We start from the raw sequence: 18,705 nt of genomic DNA, 5'->3' as shown, positions 1-18,705 counted from the left end.
AATTGGCCATGTCACATGTTCAAAACTTGTGCATGCGTGTGACACAACTTTGTGATGGGAGGGTGAAGGGACGCTTGTATAGAATGCCCATCACCTCACACACACCACCAATTTTGAACGACCACAAACAATGGAGTAAATTTCCAAGTCAATTTCTTTTAGAAAATAAAACAATCTGAAATTTAAAAACTAAAAACCATTCCAAGCGGAAACAATGTAAAACATTTTGAGCGCATTGATTGAAGAAGAGGAGATTGTAATTTGATGTGTATGTGTGTTACGTGGATAGATGCAACGAAAGGAATCATTTGCAAAGTTAGAAGATTGTGGGCCAAGCAAATTGTATTTAGACACGACAGGCAACCAAGTGATTACATAAAACAAAACAAAAAAACTGCTAGTTCCCAGGGTCACATTTGATTTGAACTTGTCTAGGAGCACATTGACTATGAGGTCAAGGATTTTATTATTATTAGGTTTAGTGGAAAAGATGTTTGTTTTCATCAAATCGCCGACAAACTCATCAAAATTAGTACATATTGAGCACGGGCGAGGCCTACCAGAGAAAAAAAACCATATACATACACTATTTGCTGGGGAGCCAATAATGTGGTGCCATGTCATTCTGGCCGATGGAACCCGGGCCCAGGTTTGCCACACCAGCATTTCCATATCAAAATGGGAAGGAAGAGAGAGCCAATGCCGGGCATCCGGGTGGCCAAAGAACCAATCATTTGATGCCACATGGCCATAGACAAAGCCCAATCATTTCATGCCACGTCAGCCCCCTCCTCCAATCAAGAGACGTTGCATTTCCAGAATAGAAAGAGAGAGAGAGAGAGAGAGAGAGAGAGAAGGGTTGTGTGGAGATTTTAGACAAAGAACTAGATTCTTCCTTGCTCTATCCATGGTGGGGGCTGCAGATTGTGTTGCTGCAGCGATGGCGGTAAACGTGCTTCTGAAATCTCAAGAAGCAGGAGGAACACAGAGAGAAGAGAAGAAGAAAGACAAAGGCAACATCAAAGACGAGGAGAAGAAGAAACGGTGCAGCAAGGATTGCTTTCTTCATTACCTCAGAGTATTGAAAGCTCTGGTTATTTTGCTAATCCTAACAGTATCTGCCTTCATTCTTCTCCTCTTTCTTGCTCCGTTCACATTCTTCTTCCTCAGGTTATTTAGCCTCCATTGGAGCAGAAAACTCACTTCTTCCATATTTGGGCACTGGCTTGCCATGTGGCCTTTCTTATTCGAGAAGATCAACAAGACGAAAGTGATCGTTTCAGGAAACAAGCTCCCTGCTCGGGAAAGAATCATCTTGATCTGTAACCATCGGACGGAAGTGGATTGGATGTATCTATGGAACCTTGCATTGAGAAAGAAACGAATAGGCAATGTTAAATATGTGATGAAGAGTAGTGCGAGGAATGCTCCCGTGTTTGGTTGGGCATTTCACGTGTTAGAGTTTCTTCCCATTTACAGGAAATGGGAAATGGATACTTTGATTTTTGAGCGTATCCTTTCTTCTTTCAAAGATCGTTGCGATCCGCTCTGGCTCATCATTTTCCCCGAAGGAACCGATTACACGTAAGTATACTGTAGGCAATCCATCCTCTTATCATGCATTTAAATGGAGCATCTAGAAGAAGCATGGTACAGAGAGATGCTGATTGGTGGTGAAGATGATTTATTATCTTCTTTGTCACAGGGAGCTGTCATTTTGTTTGCATTTATTACTTGTTTCATACTTATTTTACTTTACTTGATTATCAAATCTCTTGAATTTCGGAAAGCTGAATTGCATGGCTAAATTGCAATGGTCTGTAGACTGGAGTAAACATGACCAGTAGGCTCCGGGAACAGCACGTGGCCATTGTAGTTACCATTGGATTCTGATGTATGTGGAGCTGGGCACTACATACATTTACTTAAAAGTTAGAAATGTGAAAAAGTGAGAAACTAGTTGTATTTTTAAAGAGGTGACATTGGCAGTATGAGAAAAACTTGGCTTATTCAAACAAACCTCTCTTATGATGAAAACCCAAAATTTGGTTTTGGAAAGAAAAAGAATTCATGTTAGTGAGTAACTATTTGGAGAAATCATAGTCAGTGGAATGGAAGAAAAGTTGGAGGCTTTAACTTTTATACAACAATTTGTTGCATCATACATGGGGGAATTCTCAAAATTGCAATCGGCAGCCATCTTCTAGATGGGTGATTTATTTCAATGAGTTATAATATTAATGCAAAGTCAAGCACCTTCTTTTTAGGTTCAATTCTAACAAGTTTTTTCATTTGCATGGTTGACGAACACTTTCTAAGTTGGAATCATGTTGGTTTGGCAGAAGCTAGATGCAGGAATCTCCAAAATTTAGTTTTGGAGGCCTTATTGCTTATCAGCTCCTTTAGGAAAAGTATTGTTGTAGTTTACCCAAATAAATTAGGGACACTTATGCATGGAATTATATGATGTGATAAATATACACACTTCATAGAGAATGTATCTATAGCCATTGCCTTGTTGCAAGGCAATTGGATTTCTACATAAATTCTCAAATTATAACAATGATTCTGATGGAAAGTCTTTTAAGGAACAATCAAGATTTTGATCAAGAAAAAGAATAAAAAATGAATTCAACCAGGAAGATGTATCAAAAAAGAAAAACTTTGATGGAGGAAGCAAAAGGGCAGCATGCTTTGAATGTTCTCACTGAAAGTCAGCTGCTACAGAAAAGACAAAGCTGAATTCAAGAAACCAAACCCAAATTCTTCTGTCGGACCAGTGCATCATGCGGTTGGTAACTGTGCAATGAAGCCATGGTCACAGATAGGTCTAATCACAGGCGAGATAAGAGGAAAGTGTAAGCATGTCTATGAGTCTGCTAGAGCGTCATTAAGCTCAGAACAATTATGCATATTAGAATTCTCGGTACTGAATACTAATCTGATGATATGAACATATAGTCATGCAGCTGGACAAATACACAATGTGGATCAGCACGAATCTCAAGCATACACCTATTTCTTTCTTTCTCTCTCTTTCTCTCTGCCTGTTCAGGCTACAAAGGCCTATTTAAAACGTTTTGGAATGATGCACACATGGATTGTATAAATAGAGCAAAGATCATTTTGATAGTCTTCTTCAGTACTAGGGTAGCCCTTTCATTTATGTGGTAGATTGCATTTTTAGTTTTAGTTTGTTGTCTTTATCGTTTCGTAGCAATGAAACATCATATAACATTATGAAATGATGATAAAGGTTTTCCATTTGATGCAGGGAGGAAAAATGCTTACGTAGTCAAAATTTTGCAGAGGAGCATGGTTTGCCAAAATTGCACAATGTTCTCTTACCTCGAGTAAAGGGTTTCTATACTTGCTTAAATCATCTTCGTGATTCTATTGATGCAGGTACGTTGATCCTCAAACTCCTGTTCATAGTTTTTAGTTTGAATGGGCTGTAAGGATAGGATGTGTCGCATCAATATCCTTACTAGAGCTATCATTACGCAAAGAAAAAGAACGGAAGAGTAACCATTTTTGGATCAAGTGTTGAAGTCCTTTGACTGGAACTGATCTTTGATTCTGCAATACGTCTCTTTTCTCGAGAAAGAAGCAAAGAGTAGGGAGAAAGTAAGAGTTACTAATTGACAAGAAAACAACGATGTTACGAAGGATTCCCCGAGAAGAATAATGATGTTTTGTCTAGCTTCTACAAGATTCTAACCTTCTTTGATCTTTGAGGTCTGCATTGTTATATGCATGTTGAACCTCCTCAATGGCCTCGCAAAGGTGATCTCGTGATGAATACATGAATCAATCCACTGTAGCTGGTCTTTTGCAATACTGAAGTGAGTCTTGCTTAGGTTCAGAGGAAGATCACGACCTTGGTCTTCTTAGGTTCAGAGCAAGACTGGCTGTGTACATAAACCACGTAGCGCATGGAAGTGTAGAATTTGACTTGGTAGAATGCATCATAGCTCTATAGTTCCCTTATTGGGGATTTTGTGTATAAACATCTGAGGCAATAGTTTGTATAGATGAAGTGCTCAAATTGGAAGCATAGGATAATTTCTGATTAAGCAAGGTAAGACCAGAGCATAGATGAAGATTCTGTTTCCCTGCTGATGATTTCTATATATATTTAGTGTTTTATGTTGCCAATATGTGTGCCAGAAGTTTGAATAAAGTTGCTATTTTATGTCAATTAGTTTGTGATTTCACATTTATAACAAAGGATTTTATGGTGTCTTGTAGTGTATGATGTCACGATTGGGTACAAGAATCAATGTCCACTATTCATTGATAATGCACTAGGTACAAACCCAAGCGAAGTCCACATGCATATTAAGAGAATACCTGTACAAGAAATTCCGTTGGCTGAATCTGATGTATCATCATGGCTTATGAACGAATTTTCCCGGAAAGATGAACTCTTAGATCAGTTCTATAGAGAGGGGAGCTTTTCTGACGATGGTAGCAGCATTGAAGAGGAGCTGAGCATGGCCACGTGCATGTTCAATTTCTGCTTTGTAATATTGTTCTCATGTATCATGCTTATGGTAATCTTTTCTTCATTGTTTTGGATCAAAATTTATGTGGCCTTTAGTTGTGTGTTCCTTACAGCTGCAACATACCTGAATTACAAACCCATACCTATCTTAAATGTTTGAGATTCTCAAGTAGTTTTCTCTTTTGAATCCTTGTATATACCTGGCTGTGTGATAATGGTAATATATGTTTATAGATTATATCTATCTATCTATATCAGATGGAAAAGAATCAAAACGGAACACCAAATTCGCTTTTATTTAAATTAAACCCAAGAAATGGGTGTTAAAGAGCAAAGATTTTTAGGCCACTTGAATTATTGCATATTATGATGATGCAAAATCTAGTGCATAAAGTCGACCCAGTCTGGTAAAGTTGATTAAATCTCTGTTCATTGAAATGGAATATCTGTGGTTTTGTATGGTTCCTACTTATAGCCGTCTTCAATTGATTGAAACTTATTATATTAGTATCCTGTATTCTTGTTTGATAGTTTTTTTGCCATTTGTCTTTGGGCATTTTTGTACTATACCTTAATCATTTGAGGAATTTGTAATTTTGCTTTGTCCATTGAGAACATTTGCTGAGAAAGTAAGATTATGAAGAGTTTTGAGGTTAGTATGTTGTGCCTTTGATTAGCCTTCTAGCTGGAAAATGCTTTGTGCATGTCAAAGAAAGAGTTTATAGAGATGCATGATGTGGCACTTGCACAATGCTAATCGAATGTTGAATTATAAATTTTTGTTCCAAATTTCTAGGTGAAAGTATGTTTATGTATTGATAAATGTGTTAACTATTCAATTTTCTCCTATATATCATTAGATGTGGCTAATTTATGGTAGTTATAATTGTGTAACTATTCAATTTTATCCTGTATATCATGATTTTTATCATTGCCCTGCTAATTTAAGGTAACTACTCGAGTCAAGAAAATAAGATTAGTCTCCGTGATACCATTGTGATGCATGTCAAACATTGAGAATTAGAGTTGGAAAATTTCTTAATGGGATGGGCTATTTTAGATTTCTACCAAAAGTTTTTGGCTTGGTTGGATAGATTTGCAATTGATAGTGAAAGATGAATGCCATAGGGATGTATATCTGAAGACTGATATTTTGGCATAACACAGATTGACAAATTTCTTCACATATTCAATGGTCATCTTTCCAACCTCCCAATATCAATTGATAGCTACTATGCCACATGGGCCTTTTATAACAGCTTGAGGTGCCTCTTCGACAAGGCAACTTTCATTAGGAAGGTCTAAAGAGAGAAAGAAACAACCAAAAGACAATAGAAATGGGTATTTCTTCTTCCATGCAATGGCCATGGGTGTTTTGGGCAACATGGGGGGTCAAAATGTCCAAGAGACAACTACACCAAGCGGCAACAAATGCACTACCTTAATATATGTGTGTGTGTGTGTGTTCATAATATTAGAAGAAGAAGGTCTTAGATAACGGAGATTGTTCTTCTTTCATAGTACTAGGCATGGTTCTCAAGCATTTCATAGTTAAACAGTTGAATCTATGAGCACTACACATGTGTGAGAGTATCTTTGACAAATAATTGCCGAGGAATTAGGGTGTCCATGAAAGTTTTTAAGAGGGCATTTTCATAATTTCTACAAACAAGAGTTAAAAAAAATACAGTTGGTAAAACTAGAGAGTGGCATTTCCACACAGTTTCCATAAACCTGATTAAATGTCTTCTAGATTAGCAAAGAGACGAATAATTTAGGGTTTATCAGAGGCAGAGACAGACAGAGACAGAGACCGAAACAGAGAGGGAGAGTTCGCGATGGACATGAAAGCTTCAGCCAGAGCAAAGCATGCCTCCTCTCAGCGAGGGAAGGCTCGTCATTCCACTCACAGCAAGAAGAAACCTGTTGTTGTGGATCCTCTTCCTTCTTCTTCTTCTTCTTCTGCACATACACAGTCTGCTGATGTATCACATCATTCTGATGGCAAACATTCAAGCCTCCCTTCTAACTGGAGTCGGTATGAAGAAGAAGAAGAGATCGATCCTCGCTTTCATGATTCTATTGCTGTGAAAAGTAAGGGAGCAAATTACCGGGATCTTCTTGCGGAGAAATCTATTTATCAATCCCCTGGTATGATTATTTAAGGTATAACCATGTGTTTAATCTTACGTTTCATGGGATTATGAGCCTAAACGGAAATTTATTTTAACTGTGCTTTAGCATAAATAAAAAAGGAAATTTTAGTCAAAAATTTTCATTTTAGGTTTAATCTAGGATACAGAAGAAGATAGTTTATTGTAAGTTTGTGTTAGGTTTAAAAATGGAAATTCCACTTTATGTTTGTCCAGGAATGAAATAGTGCTAATGGAGAAATTCCATTTTTCTGTTTTTCCTTTTTATCTTCAGTTTTCATTACAATCAAAAGAAAAGGCATGTATTTGAATTTTGCTAGAGAAATTGAAATGAATTACCAATCTCCTGGCAAGAAAGAAAATTGCATTCATGTTTCTTTTAGAAAATGAATTGAATGTTTGGTGCTTCTGCATTGTTGCATATAATTTATTTTGAAAAAGAGATGGTATTTGCTTGCAATTGACAGTAATTGTCGTCAAATGTTTAAATGTAAGGTTAAGAGATGCTCTGTTTTTTCTGCCCTTTGAGTCAAAGGTGTTATGGGTGCATACAGAAATGGCAAATGCGCGGAGGAGATTGATGCAATCAAGGGGGTTGGATATTTTAAATAGTGGGTCTATTGCAGATAATATCTGGAGCAGAGATGGAATATTTGATGGCGAGGTGCTGATCTTCGTTTCTTAAGTATAATGCTCTAGGCATAAAAGCAACCTTAAAGAGTCAATAAGGCAACACATTGACCCATTGGTTTATGGGTAGCCATAGTATATAAAAGGGTCAGTATCCTTTTAAATATCATGAAACCACCATACTTCGGCCATGTTTGTGGCACTATTGATTCATTAAGGTTCAACTTATTTCTATTAAGCATACTGTTATGTGCATACAGGAAGTCAATAAAACTAGAGTTTGAACCATCTATTTGTGTTTGCCAGCTCACTGCTGTGGTATGGTGTGTAAGAGCTTACTAATATTCTATGTAAATTGAAACCCTAAGTTTATAGATGACTCAGTAGCTATGGTCTTTTTGAGGCTCTATGTATGTTCATAATATAGAAGCTATTCACTTGACTATTGCTTTTTGTGCATGATGTTGCAGGATGCATTTTTCTCGCTAGATTTGAAACTTTTGGACGAAGAGCTTGCAAAAGTGAATATTGCTGAAAGGCTCTGCATTGATCCAAAGTTCATTCCTGTAGAAGAGGTGAGGTGTCCATTGAATTCAACTGTTTATTCAGAGAAGTTAATCATTTTGAAAGCATTATAATATAGGGAAAATCATAAAAGTGGTATTTCGGTTTGCAATAATTCCCAGAATGGTACAAAGTAATTGTTTTTTAACCTATTCCAATGCCACGAATAATCAATCTCACTCTTTAAAATTCGATAACATTTTCATCTAGTGTTTTAATTGTAGGCAGCTACACAACTAGAATTTACAAGGGTAAAAGTCAGATTTTGATAGTTAAATTTTATTAGTGTGAGTTGATGAATAACTTAGCATAGATTATGAATTGAAAGTAGAAAAGTTCAAATTTCACTGCTATGTTAATTTTGGAATGTGGGAAGCATATTACCAATGCTAAGATCCTTAGGTTTATTTCAGAGGGATGTTGAGACTGATCAGCATGATTCAATTAACGAGGCTGAGTCAATTGATGAGGCAAAGACCAAGGAAAACAGGATTCTCAAATCTACAGGTTATACAAATATTGATGAGAATGTGGCTGAACAAATGGCAACATCATCAAATGTCCCCACTACGGCATCACCTTATCTTGAAGAACATGTACAAGATGGTGGTGCAGGTTTATCATTTTATAAAGAGATACTGGAACCTTTTGAAAGAGACGAATCAATGGTTTCTTGGAAGCCCCTCACACCATACCAAGAAAAGAATCTTGAAGTAGAAGCGAAGAATGATGAAGTATTTGAACAGACTCTTGAACTAAAATCAAAGAGAGATGAAGTATTCAAACCTGAAGCGGCAGAAGCAGAACTTGATGCCCTTCTTGACATGCTTGATAGCCATTCTTTCAAGGAAGCTTCAACATCAATACGACATAAACCAATTGAATCTAAAGCATATAAACCTATTGAATCTCGTATGTATAAAGCCACCGGAACTGTAGCATATAAGGTCGCTGAACCTGATGTTTGGCAAGATGAAACACCTCTAACAATGGTCAATGTTGATGCAGCTGATGGGATTCTTGAGCAATCAATGGAATCTTTTCGAGCTGAACCATCATCACTGGAAAATAATATGTTCTTAATTACAAAGAGTACTCAAAAGGCAGATAACACTGTAATCAGTAAAGAGCATGTTCGAGTAGAGATGTCATCGTTTGATGGTAATGTTTTGAGTTCTGTTAATCCTCCATTAAACCTGGATGATGACTTCGACTCCTGGCTTGACTCTTTGTAACTAGTAATGGAAATTGCAACTTGTTAGTAGAATGGTCTTTTCGCCAAGGTTCTGACTCTTAATGCACGTCAAAAGTAATGGAAGCGATCCAGCTCTTTCTGTTTACTTCAGTTCTTAGGTTGAATGGAGATCCTTCCTCAAGCTGAGCACAGAATAATATTTCTTTTTTAGTTAGCTCTCTTTTCAATTACCTAGTTTAATAGAAATTCTATTAATGGGTGGCGTTGTTTGTTAGGGACTGTTCTCAATTTGGTGAGGTCTGAGTAAGTTTATTAATTATTCTAAAGATGAACATAGCAACGCTTGTTCTATACACATTACACTCATTGTAGTCGAAGAAATTATAGTTATTAGGAAATTGTCTTCTTACTTGCATGTTAAAATATTTGTTTGCACACGCCTCAATTCTAAAGAATTCACATGAGCTCATTGTGGAAGATGTTATTGTAACTTTTAAGTCACTAATGGAATTTTGATTGATTGTATAGGAGATAGATTGTACTTGTTATAGTATACTTCTTAATGACACTTATAGTATTTTGGATGTTGAAGAAATTAATGACATGGGGGGGATGTTTGGCGTATTATTTAAGACCTTTGATAGAGTGCAAAGCATTGCCACAATAGTTTAAGCCTTGCTTGATATTACACACACCAATCTATTTTGTCTCTAGGATCCTTTAAATTCTGAAAGATCTCAAATATATATGTAGATGAAAAAATAGTTTATGGTTGTGTCATTAAGCGAAAGTGTTCCAACAAGAGATAACTTTGTGCAACAAGAGAAACAACTCTTTAGACTTCATATGGTTTCAACGTTTTTTGGTGTTTTAAATACCATCCATAAATTATTGAGATGGTGACTAGTACATGATTTGAGTTTATACAATATCTATTTCAATTCATTTTCTTGTTGCAAGCCGATACATGTACCCGCAAGTCATTATTGAAGCCTACTCATGATTTTGTTTTGTTGATGTGTCATTTTGAGTGTTGTTGGTAGTGATTGTTGGCTTGTCGGTGTTGTAGGTAGTAGAAATCTATAAACTACTTCCTTGGGCTTAGGTCTCCTATCCACACACACTTGTTATTGATGATTACCCACATCGTGAATTTGTGATTGGATCTTGTTACAAAACGAGAAGCCAACCCCTAGAACCAAATTCTAGTACCCACATTGTTGCATACTGTTACCAAGATACAAATAAATCAATGAATACACTATTGAAGTATCTTGAATGTGTACATACACACACACACACACACACACACACACACACAAATGGAGTTCAATGACCAGATAAGATATGTATGTATGAACAATAGATTAATGTCATTCAACTAGGGTAGGCCTATCTACACACACGCATGCACACACAAGGCACCGGTGCAAATGATAAGGAAAATATCTTTGAGCTGATATAAATCAAAGTAAGCGGGATAAGGAACACCTTGTTGATGATAGATTGCCCACATCCACTTACGAGTACGAGACATACGTACTTGTGTGCACCGTAGAGAAAGAAAGAGATATATTTAAGTGTCTTTTAAGAGGCCAAAATGGCCTATAAGACCAAACAAGACATTACATCTTAAAGTGTTGTACACAACGAGGACTGGTAGTGAATCTAGCGAAAACTAAAGTCCTTATCTTTCATACATCGTCCAGAGTTAGGAGTAAATGTCACCTCATCCTCTCTCATAAACTAGTTGAGGTGGTGGGATCTTATGTATACTTGGGAGTCACTTTTAGTGCTCGCTCAGGTAAATTCTCGATGACCCAGGCAGCCAAAGATAGGCTAACGAGAGGATATGCATCCCTCTCACTCTTAGAGAGACAATGCCACCAAGCATACTTTCAAGAGCCACGGACTAAGGGATGGCTTTTCGACTCATTAGTGACCCCGTCCCTCATGTATGCATCAGTAGTATGGGCTCCAGGTCTACCATCTTTCATGTGGACGCAATTGGAGAGACCTTTAGTGGTGATGTTATCACGTCAACTCCGAAGCAAATCGACAGTACCACATGACATTATTAGAGCGGAGTTTAGCCTACCCCCGATGTTAGTAGAAGCACTCTTTCAAGTGGTAGCTTTTATTCATCGGATACATAGTCAACCACAAGATAGGATATCCCGTCGAGCCTTTGAGGCATCCCGATCCTTACATGTGTCTGGAGACACCAACTCTTGGTATAGCATTGTGGTGAGTTGGTTATTTGCAAATGGCATAGACATTAATAACCTACCTCCCCTTAAGTACAACCATGGGACTGATCAAACTTTAATCTCTCGTGAAGATCGTAATAAAGTGATACGCCAAGAAATATGGCAAATCTACACTCGATACAAATGGATCACCCCACGAGAGCCACTCCCATCTAAAATGGTGTACTATAAGGAACACTTCTTGCACTTCTCTAAGTTAGGGTTTATTACACGACCAAGATACCTAGATACTTTCTTATCAAATGCACTAAGGGTGGCCATTGGACAACTTAGGATATCATCTCACAAACTTGAGATTGAGAATGGTCGAGCTAATAGAGTCCCTAGAGAGGAAAGGCTATGTAGGTTATGCCACATAGAGATAGAGGATGAGTATCACTTCACATGCAAGTGCCCAACTTATGCCGAGATACGGGCGGAATACCAAGACATACTAGGACCCTCTCCCACCCTCTCCAAACTATTAGATACCCCGAGTGTAAAGAGACTAGGTAGGTATATCTTAGAGCTAAAACAACATAGGGAGGATAAATTACAAAGTGTTAATCATAACCCTTTTACTACTCATCAACATGTACCTAGTGTAATTTTTCAGGAACATGGGGAGACGATGAATGTGGATACACTTATGCCGCTCGGCCTCTCCCTTGAGGAAGCAGAAATACAAAGAGCAACCAAACGTCCTCGGATGTTGGGCTTCAACACAAGTCAACGTGGAGTAGAAAAGATTAAGAAGATAAGGGAACGTGAGCTACGTCGACTCGAAGCTATGGTTGGGGTACCTCTTACATGGGGACCACGGGCCACATCCACATCATGGCAACCCTTTGACCCCCCGCTTCTCTTCGAGAGACTTGGATGGAAATGAAATTAGGCCTAGTATAGAATCATTCTTATTGTAGAACATGTTTTTTATATAGAACATGTTTGTTGTTTTCTTAGAACTATTTAGCTTAAACTCTATTTTATCTTATTTTTATTTTTACTTTCGATGAATGGGTAAATATCCCATTTTTGTTGTACACCATTTGTCTCATGGGCCAATTTTGGCCTTAGAAGACGTTAATATATCTTTCTTTCTTTCTTTCTTTCTACACATACACATACATATATGTACATATACTGACATACTGTTATACTGTAAGTCTGTATACATATGTAACCTCTCACAGTATACATACATACCAATATGTACATACAATGCAGTGTGCACATACAAAACATACAGACAGACAGACAAGCGTACTCATAGCTTATACACCTCAGTGAGTAAGCACTGTGTACTGGTGACGGTCCAGGGAGTGAGAGAGACAGAGACAGAGAGACAGAGAGACAGAGACGGAGATGAGCCATGGTGGTGGTGGTGGTGGGCACATTGAGAGCTTTGTGATCGTGTATAACGTTGCAAAGCGGCATAACGTGGGGACGCTTGTGAGGAGTGCCAGTGCATTTGGCGTGTCGGAAATGATTCTTGTTGGGAAGCACAAGGATTTCAACGCCTTCGGCAGCCATGGCTCCGCTCCCTTCCTCCGCTTCCGCCACTTCTTCTCCCTCCTCGATGCTCGATCCTACCTTAAGGTAATAATCTCTACCATGTTATATCTCTACTTTCCCTTAATATGCTCTCTCTCTCTCTCTCTCTCTCTCTCTGGTTTTTTCTTCATGAGCAGCATCTTCAAAATGAAAATTTGACATCCTAATAATTCTCTTTTTCTTCATCTCTTCAAAGACTGTTTTCATCTTTTGTGTTATAGCACATGGTAAACAAACACTCACTCACTCCTGTCATGGTGATAATCACCGCCACATCTGAAACTGGGCATCTGGTTGGCTGTACGCTATGAAGAGGGGGGCAGTTGAAGTGGTTTTACAGTTTCCAAATACCTTGGAGTTGACATATGTCAATTTAGCCGTTTTTGCAAGTAGTTGGGTATGTCAAAGAATATGTGGACATGCGTGTAGAGTAAAAGAAAGGGACAGGAGAACATAAGTTCATGTTTTCATTCAGCCACATTGGAAGCCTTTTGCATGAAATGGAGAACAACTGAACATAGAGCCAAGTTTGAATAGTATTTCTGCCACATTAATAATCAATATTGGATAACTTACCAAAGGGCAGTTTACCAAGGCCAAGCTCATATCTGGACACCGTTGCCCAAGTGAGAGATGTGGTGGCATCACACTGATTCTCATAGGCTCACGGACATTTGAAGTCGAAATTGGGGGTTGGCTGAATATTGAACATGGAAAGAATATGTGACTTATGTTGTCTCAATGTACTAGAAATAGAAGAACATGTCTCTTATGAATACCTTGCATATAATGACATCAGACATGATTTTCAATGACAAAATGATTGACAATGGCACCACAAATGCTCTTTGCTTGTAAAATCATCTCAGTCGTTTTTATTCCTTTTTCTATATGGAGTAGAAACCTAGGTACCAAGTCTTAACAAGGAAAATAGCTGGAAGGATTTGGAGAGACCTTTATTCTCAATGATTGCCTGCATGATAAGGAGAATATGAGGACCAATGGTGCTTGGCGTTGTGATTGATAGAACTCTAGAGACTCAAGGAGAAGTTGTTGAAAGACAACAATACAAATATAAAATCTCATTAAAAATGAACAATCACAGTTTTCTTTAGCCATGTCACTCCCACTCATGCTACATGTTGATCACTCATGCTACTTATGTCACTCCCACTCATGCTACAAGCTCCCGACCACTTTACAAAAGGGTAAAATGGATCGATCAATAGAAATTTGTCGTCTACATTGGCCCCAACCTTGTGAACACAATCTTGCCACCCTTGTCATTGACAGATGAAGGTCATTATTTCCCACCATTGTAGTGCTTCCCTTGCTTCAGTAATCTCTCCATTTTGGGTTGACCTATGCTAGAGTTCTTTTGAAGACAAAACTTACAATCCGTGTGACGTGAATATCTTACTTGTGAAAAAAATGACATTCTTTAGTCACTTATAATTCTATTTAGTTACACTTATTTTGGTTTGTGGTTCTCAAAGACAAAAGAACACTTTAAGATGTAATCTCTTGTTTGGTCTTATAGGCCATACTGGCATCTTAAAAGATGTTAATATATCTTTCTTTCTCACTCTACGTAATCATACTTCTCATTTATTGATTTATTCTCGCTTTGTTTCACCTTGTTCCTTCTGCTTCCCCTTACAGCTATTTCTTGTGGCTCTCATTGTTTTGCAATTTCGTTTTGTTTTTCCTTACCTGCCCTTTTCTCAGGAGAAATCTTGTGACATAATCGGAGTTGAAATCAAAGATAATGCGAAGCCTGTTCATTCACATCCATTTACCTGCAGTACAGCTTTCCTGCTTGGAAATGAGGTAGAATCTTTCTGTTTTGAGCTCCTCAAGTCTTAAGTTCCTTTTTTCTTCTGATACTGGCAAAGAGTATATATTTTGTGATGCACAAGCTATAGATCTTCGGGAGAAACTCCAGAATGCCCAAGTTTTTCTTTATTCAACCCCATTCAAGCAATTATGTTGTCGTCTTGACTAATCATACTGTCAAATTGTCCCTGTTTTCCCAACTGTATGTGGTATTTGAGCAATTATATTCTCAATGCATCTCCTGTATTTCTTTTCTGGAGATTGACAAGGGTAATTTGGAGAAATAAATTAAAAATGTAGCGGTATTTCAGAGTTTTCTCTAGATCTTATTCACTTTCTCATTGCCTGCTTAGATAGTGGATTGAAAATATAAAGACATGGATCTAATTATTCTCACAGGTTTGTGTTCTCTCATACATCTAGGGACTCATAATGACGGTTGCAGGGAACAGGTCTTTCTGACAAGGAAATGGCTATTTGTGATTCATTTATCTATATAGCACAATACGGAGGTGGAACAGCATCACTGAACGTCACTGTTGCTGCCTCCATTGTTCTGCACCATTTTGCAGGTTAACAATCTCTATTTACGCCTTTATTGTTAGGAATTTGAAAGATTTTAAAATTCGAATTATACGCAGACTATTATGGTGGGTATACTAATATTGGCAGTTGACACATGGGTGTATCCATCTATCTTTTTCATGTCTATAATGTGACGCACTAGGATGACTGGCATTTTTAGGATGACTGGCATTTTTTGTTGTATCTTATATGACATAGCTTCTCTGATCATCGTGTTCACTAGAAGAGTAGCTTTTTTGCTTGTTAAAAACTTAGTTTCAGTTTACCTCAATGAGCTTTTTATATTTTATGGATCATCATCATCATGATCTCTTTCTCTCTCCTGCATTTTGTATGGATGAGATTAAACTTAGAGAACCCAAGTTCAATGTTCACATGGGTTTGACCCTGTCCTATAGATCACAATCCTAGTCCCATGGACGTTTCAAAGATGCCATCTCTGTCTGTCGGTTTTCTGTCTGTCCCCTTGTTGTCCAAGATATGAGACAACATTTCTAGATGTAATCTCTTGTTGGTTATTATTGAATTATATTATATTGAATTAGTATGTAATATCTTATTCAGTCTCATAGGCCATTAATTTGGTCTCTTAATGGCATTAGCTCATATATTTGTTCTGTCTTTCTCTTTATGTACATTCTTTCCCTTGCTTCTCTCTTTTAGATACTAAATAAGATAATGGGCCTTGTGTCGATGGTTTATCTCATAGGCTGTTTCAGCCTCCAGTAGACTTTTAACATATTGGTTTGTTGCGTTGTTTCCTTAACTGTTGTTATCTTGTCATGTGATTTTGTTCTGGATTCTCAGAGAACAAAAACTCATGTACATCATACATGTTTTGTCTCATAGGCCAGCTTTGGCCCTTCAGATTTTTTGCTTCTACGAAGTATTTGATCAATATACATAGTTGGATGTACTTTCACTTGCTAGCTAAATATGTATCAATGCAAACTTGTTTTTTGACAGTATGGGCGGGATTTGATGAGAGGCAACGAGATGGACCTAAATTTGTGGTCGCAGAGCGGCCATCAAAGCAAACACAAAGAGTTGCTTGCTCTGAGTCACCGGAAATGGTTGCTGAAATGCGGAAATCAAAGAAATCCACCACAGATTGGTTGGATGGAGAGCCGTTAGATCATGAAGAATTAACTGTTCAATCTGAATCCTCATCAGTGTTGACGAGTCTATTTGATGCTTAACAGTCTATATCATAATGTCCACGAAAGTTTTGTTTATGGCATTTTCCTGTTGATTTAACTGAGCAGATTAATTGTCATTTTGTAGTTAGTAAATCAGAATATATCCTCTCATGCATAAAATTCTTTTTTCGAAGTGCTTGACCTTCCAAACAGTGAGCACCAATTCTCAATATCTCTACTTTGGAAATATGACGATAATTGATTGGTAAAATAGTTTCTGATTTCATGCATGCTTTTGTGCTTCACTATGACTGTAGCTTAACTTCGAAATCATCTATCCTATGTGCCAGAACCTTCAACCAGTAACACTCCAAACTAAGTATTAACCTTTACATTTGAAAATGAGGGCTTAAAAATTGTGGAAGTGCAAACTTTGTAAATTGTAAACCTTAAGAGTTAGCACTGTAAACATTGAGCAACATCTTTATTTAAATAATAAATTATCTCAATCTAAATGATTTAATCTCTGAACTTGAAAGTAAATCCTAAATGTAAACTCTTGCAACTATATTGCCATTAACCCTAAACATAAAAGTTAAAAAACCTAGATTGAAAGTCATTGCCCATTTGCTGGAACATCTTTAAGTTTTCAAACACTCAAAACCATAAACTTCCCTGAATTTGTTTGGGCATTTATGGGAACATTGTTAAGTTTCCAAAACCTCCAAACCAAGAATAACAATGAATCGTTTTGCATTTGCTAGGACATCCCAAAGTTTTCCAACGCTACCGAACATATCCTTAGTTTTCATACGTTACCAGAGTAGCTGCCTTAGTAAATTTCTGGAAAACTTTGTTTTGGGGGGCCATGGATGGCGTATTTTGCTTCATAAAACTGAGGATGTTTGGAGAGAAGGGGGGGAGAGGGGCCCTTTTGCCAGTTTTTTGAAAACTTTGACAATATTTATTCCCGTAAGTATTATTTCTCTTCTCTCCTCTCCTCGTCTTCTCAGAACTGTTCGTTTCTTTCTACATTTCTTTGTACTCCGTTCTTTCTGTTCCCTTCCTCTTTCTTTCATTCGTCTCTCTCTCTCTCTCTCTCTCTCTGGTTTCTGCCGATGGCTTCGCTTGAGGAGCAGCAGCAGCAGCAGGTGGAGAAGATGAGCCTGGATCAGATCCGGCAGGTGAAGGAACAGGTGGACTCGGAGCTCTCCCTCCTCCAGGACAGTGTCTCCAACATCCGCACTGCGACCTCTCGCTTTGAAGCGGCAGCCAAATCTGTGCACACTCTCTCCACCAATCCTCCAGGTAATAAGACTCTCTACTCATATTTCCTCTCTTTCTTTCCCCTCCGTTTCCGCATGTATGTATGTTTCTTTTAACTCATCTGTGCTCTAAAGTTTTGGTGCTCCAAATCTGACACGGCGTGACACCAATTTCTTTGAGATTTTTCTTTTCATTGTGAGCAATACCATATTATTACCATTATGCAAAAGATAATGGGATGAATGTGATGATTTTGTTATGGGAGAAGAACACGTTTCATGTGACAAGATACTGCCTTGTGATGTCCATATGAAGAGTTTCTTGAGTTGGCTACGCACAGTCTGTCAGGTCTGCGTTTATATGCTGAGGTGACCAAGAATGTATTAGTTTATGCCATGCCAAAGATAATTATGGTTTTCCTGATTATATTAATATCACGTGTTTTATGATGTTCGTATGAAGAAGTTGTGCTATGTTTCATTGCCAAAAATGTTGTGGGCTAGGGTGTATATACCCTGATTATAAACCGAACTGTAATAGTTTATTCATCTCATAAATATATTTGCAGGAAAGAAATTATTGGTGCCTCTTACTGCATCCTTGTATGTGCCGGGTACTATAACAAATGTAGACAAACTTCTAATAGATGTTGGCACGGGATATTATGTGGAGGTATCACTCTGCTTTCTTCCATTTTTCAAGTGTATTTTTCTTGAATTTTTCTTCATTCTATTGACACTTTATACTCTTCCAGAAAACCATGGAGGCTGCAAAAAGTTACTGTGACAAGAAAATAAGCTTTTTGAAGGCCAACCATGACAAGCTTGTTGAGGTATTTATTCCATGTGTTCTTTATGTGAATATGTGTATTTTACCTTGGTTTTCTTATTGTTCTTAAATTGGCTTTTTTTAGCTCGCAAATGAAAAAGCCAATACTGCAGAGCAGGTAGCAATGGTCATGCAAGCAAAGCTAAAACAGATGTCTAAATAAATTTTCTCATCGTCAAGGGTGCATGAAATAACTATT

The 18,705-nt window shown here is 37.7% G+C and overlaps 4 protein-coding genes across 4 annotated transcripts; all 4 read left to right on the top strand.

Moving 5' to 3' along the window:
- The first annotated feature begins 855 nt into the window (after nt 1-855).
- Nucleotides 856-4,749, top strand: LOC147848799 (putative 1-acyl-sn-glycerol-3-phosphate acyltransferase 5). Its single transcript, XM_087338093.1, has 3 exons — nt 856-1,584; nt 3,275-3,405; nt 4,252-4,749. The coding sequence occupies exons 1-3, from the start codon at nt 908-910 to the stop codon at nt 4,665-4,667; spliced, it is 1,224 nt and encodes a 407-aa protein (XP_087194219.1). The 5' UTR covers nt 856-907; the 3' UTR covers nt 4,668-4,749.
- Nucleotides 4,750-6,197: 1,448 nt separating this feature from the next.
- LOC147848798 (uncharacterized) lies at nt 6,198-9,089 on the top strand. Its single transcript, XM_087338102.1, has 4 exons — nt 6,198-6,658; nt 7,215-7,324; nt 7,761-7,865; nt 8,268-9,089. Exons 1-4 carry the CDS (start codon nt 6,346-6,348, stop codon nt 9,087-9,089), a joined length of 1,350 nt encoding a protein of 449 aa, XP_087194228.1. The 5' UTR covers nt 6,198-6,345.
- A 3,455-nt stretch (nt 9,090-12,544) lies between these two features.
- LOC147848797 (uncharacterized) lies at nt 12,545-16,696 on the top strand. The gene is made up of 5 exons (XM_087338095.1): nt 12,545-12,564; nt 12,660-12,897; nt 14,581-14,682; nt 15,134-15,260; nt 16,240-16,696. The coding sequence occupies exons 2-5, from the start codon at nt 12,664-12,666 to the stop codon at nt 16,470-16,472; spliced, it is 696 nt and encodes a 231-aa protein (XP_087194221.1). The 5' UTR covers nt 12,545-12,564; nt 12,660-12,663; the 3' UTR covers nt 16,473-16,696.
- Nucleotides 16,697-17,418: 722 nt separating this feature from the next.
- LOC147848796 (prefoldin subunit 5-like) lies at nt 17,419-18,705 on the top strand. Its single transcript, XM_087338099.1, has 4 exons — nt 17,419-17,720; nt 18,247-18,350; nt 18,433-18,510; nt 18,592-18,705. The coding sequence occupies exons 1-4, from the start codon at nt 17,531-17,533 to the stop codon at nt 18,667-18,669; spliced, it is 450 nt and encodes a 149-aa protein (XP_087194225.1). The 5' UTR covers nt 17,419-17,530; the 3' UTR covers nt 18,670-18,705.

The sequence above is a fragment of the Azolla caroliniana genome, unplaced genomic scaffold (assembly GCF_043228905.1).
Source record: "Azolla caroliniana isolate FFs.n. ecotype wild unplaced genomic scaffold, voAzoCaro1.0.p SCAF_218, whole genome shotgun sequence".
Classification (NCBI taxonomy): domain Eukaryota; kingdom Viridiplantae; phylum Streptophyta; class Polypodiopsida; order Salviniales; family Salviniaceae; genus Azolla; species Azolla caroliniana.
This window is presented reverse-complemented; position numbering and strand designations above follow the sequence as displayed.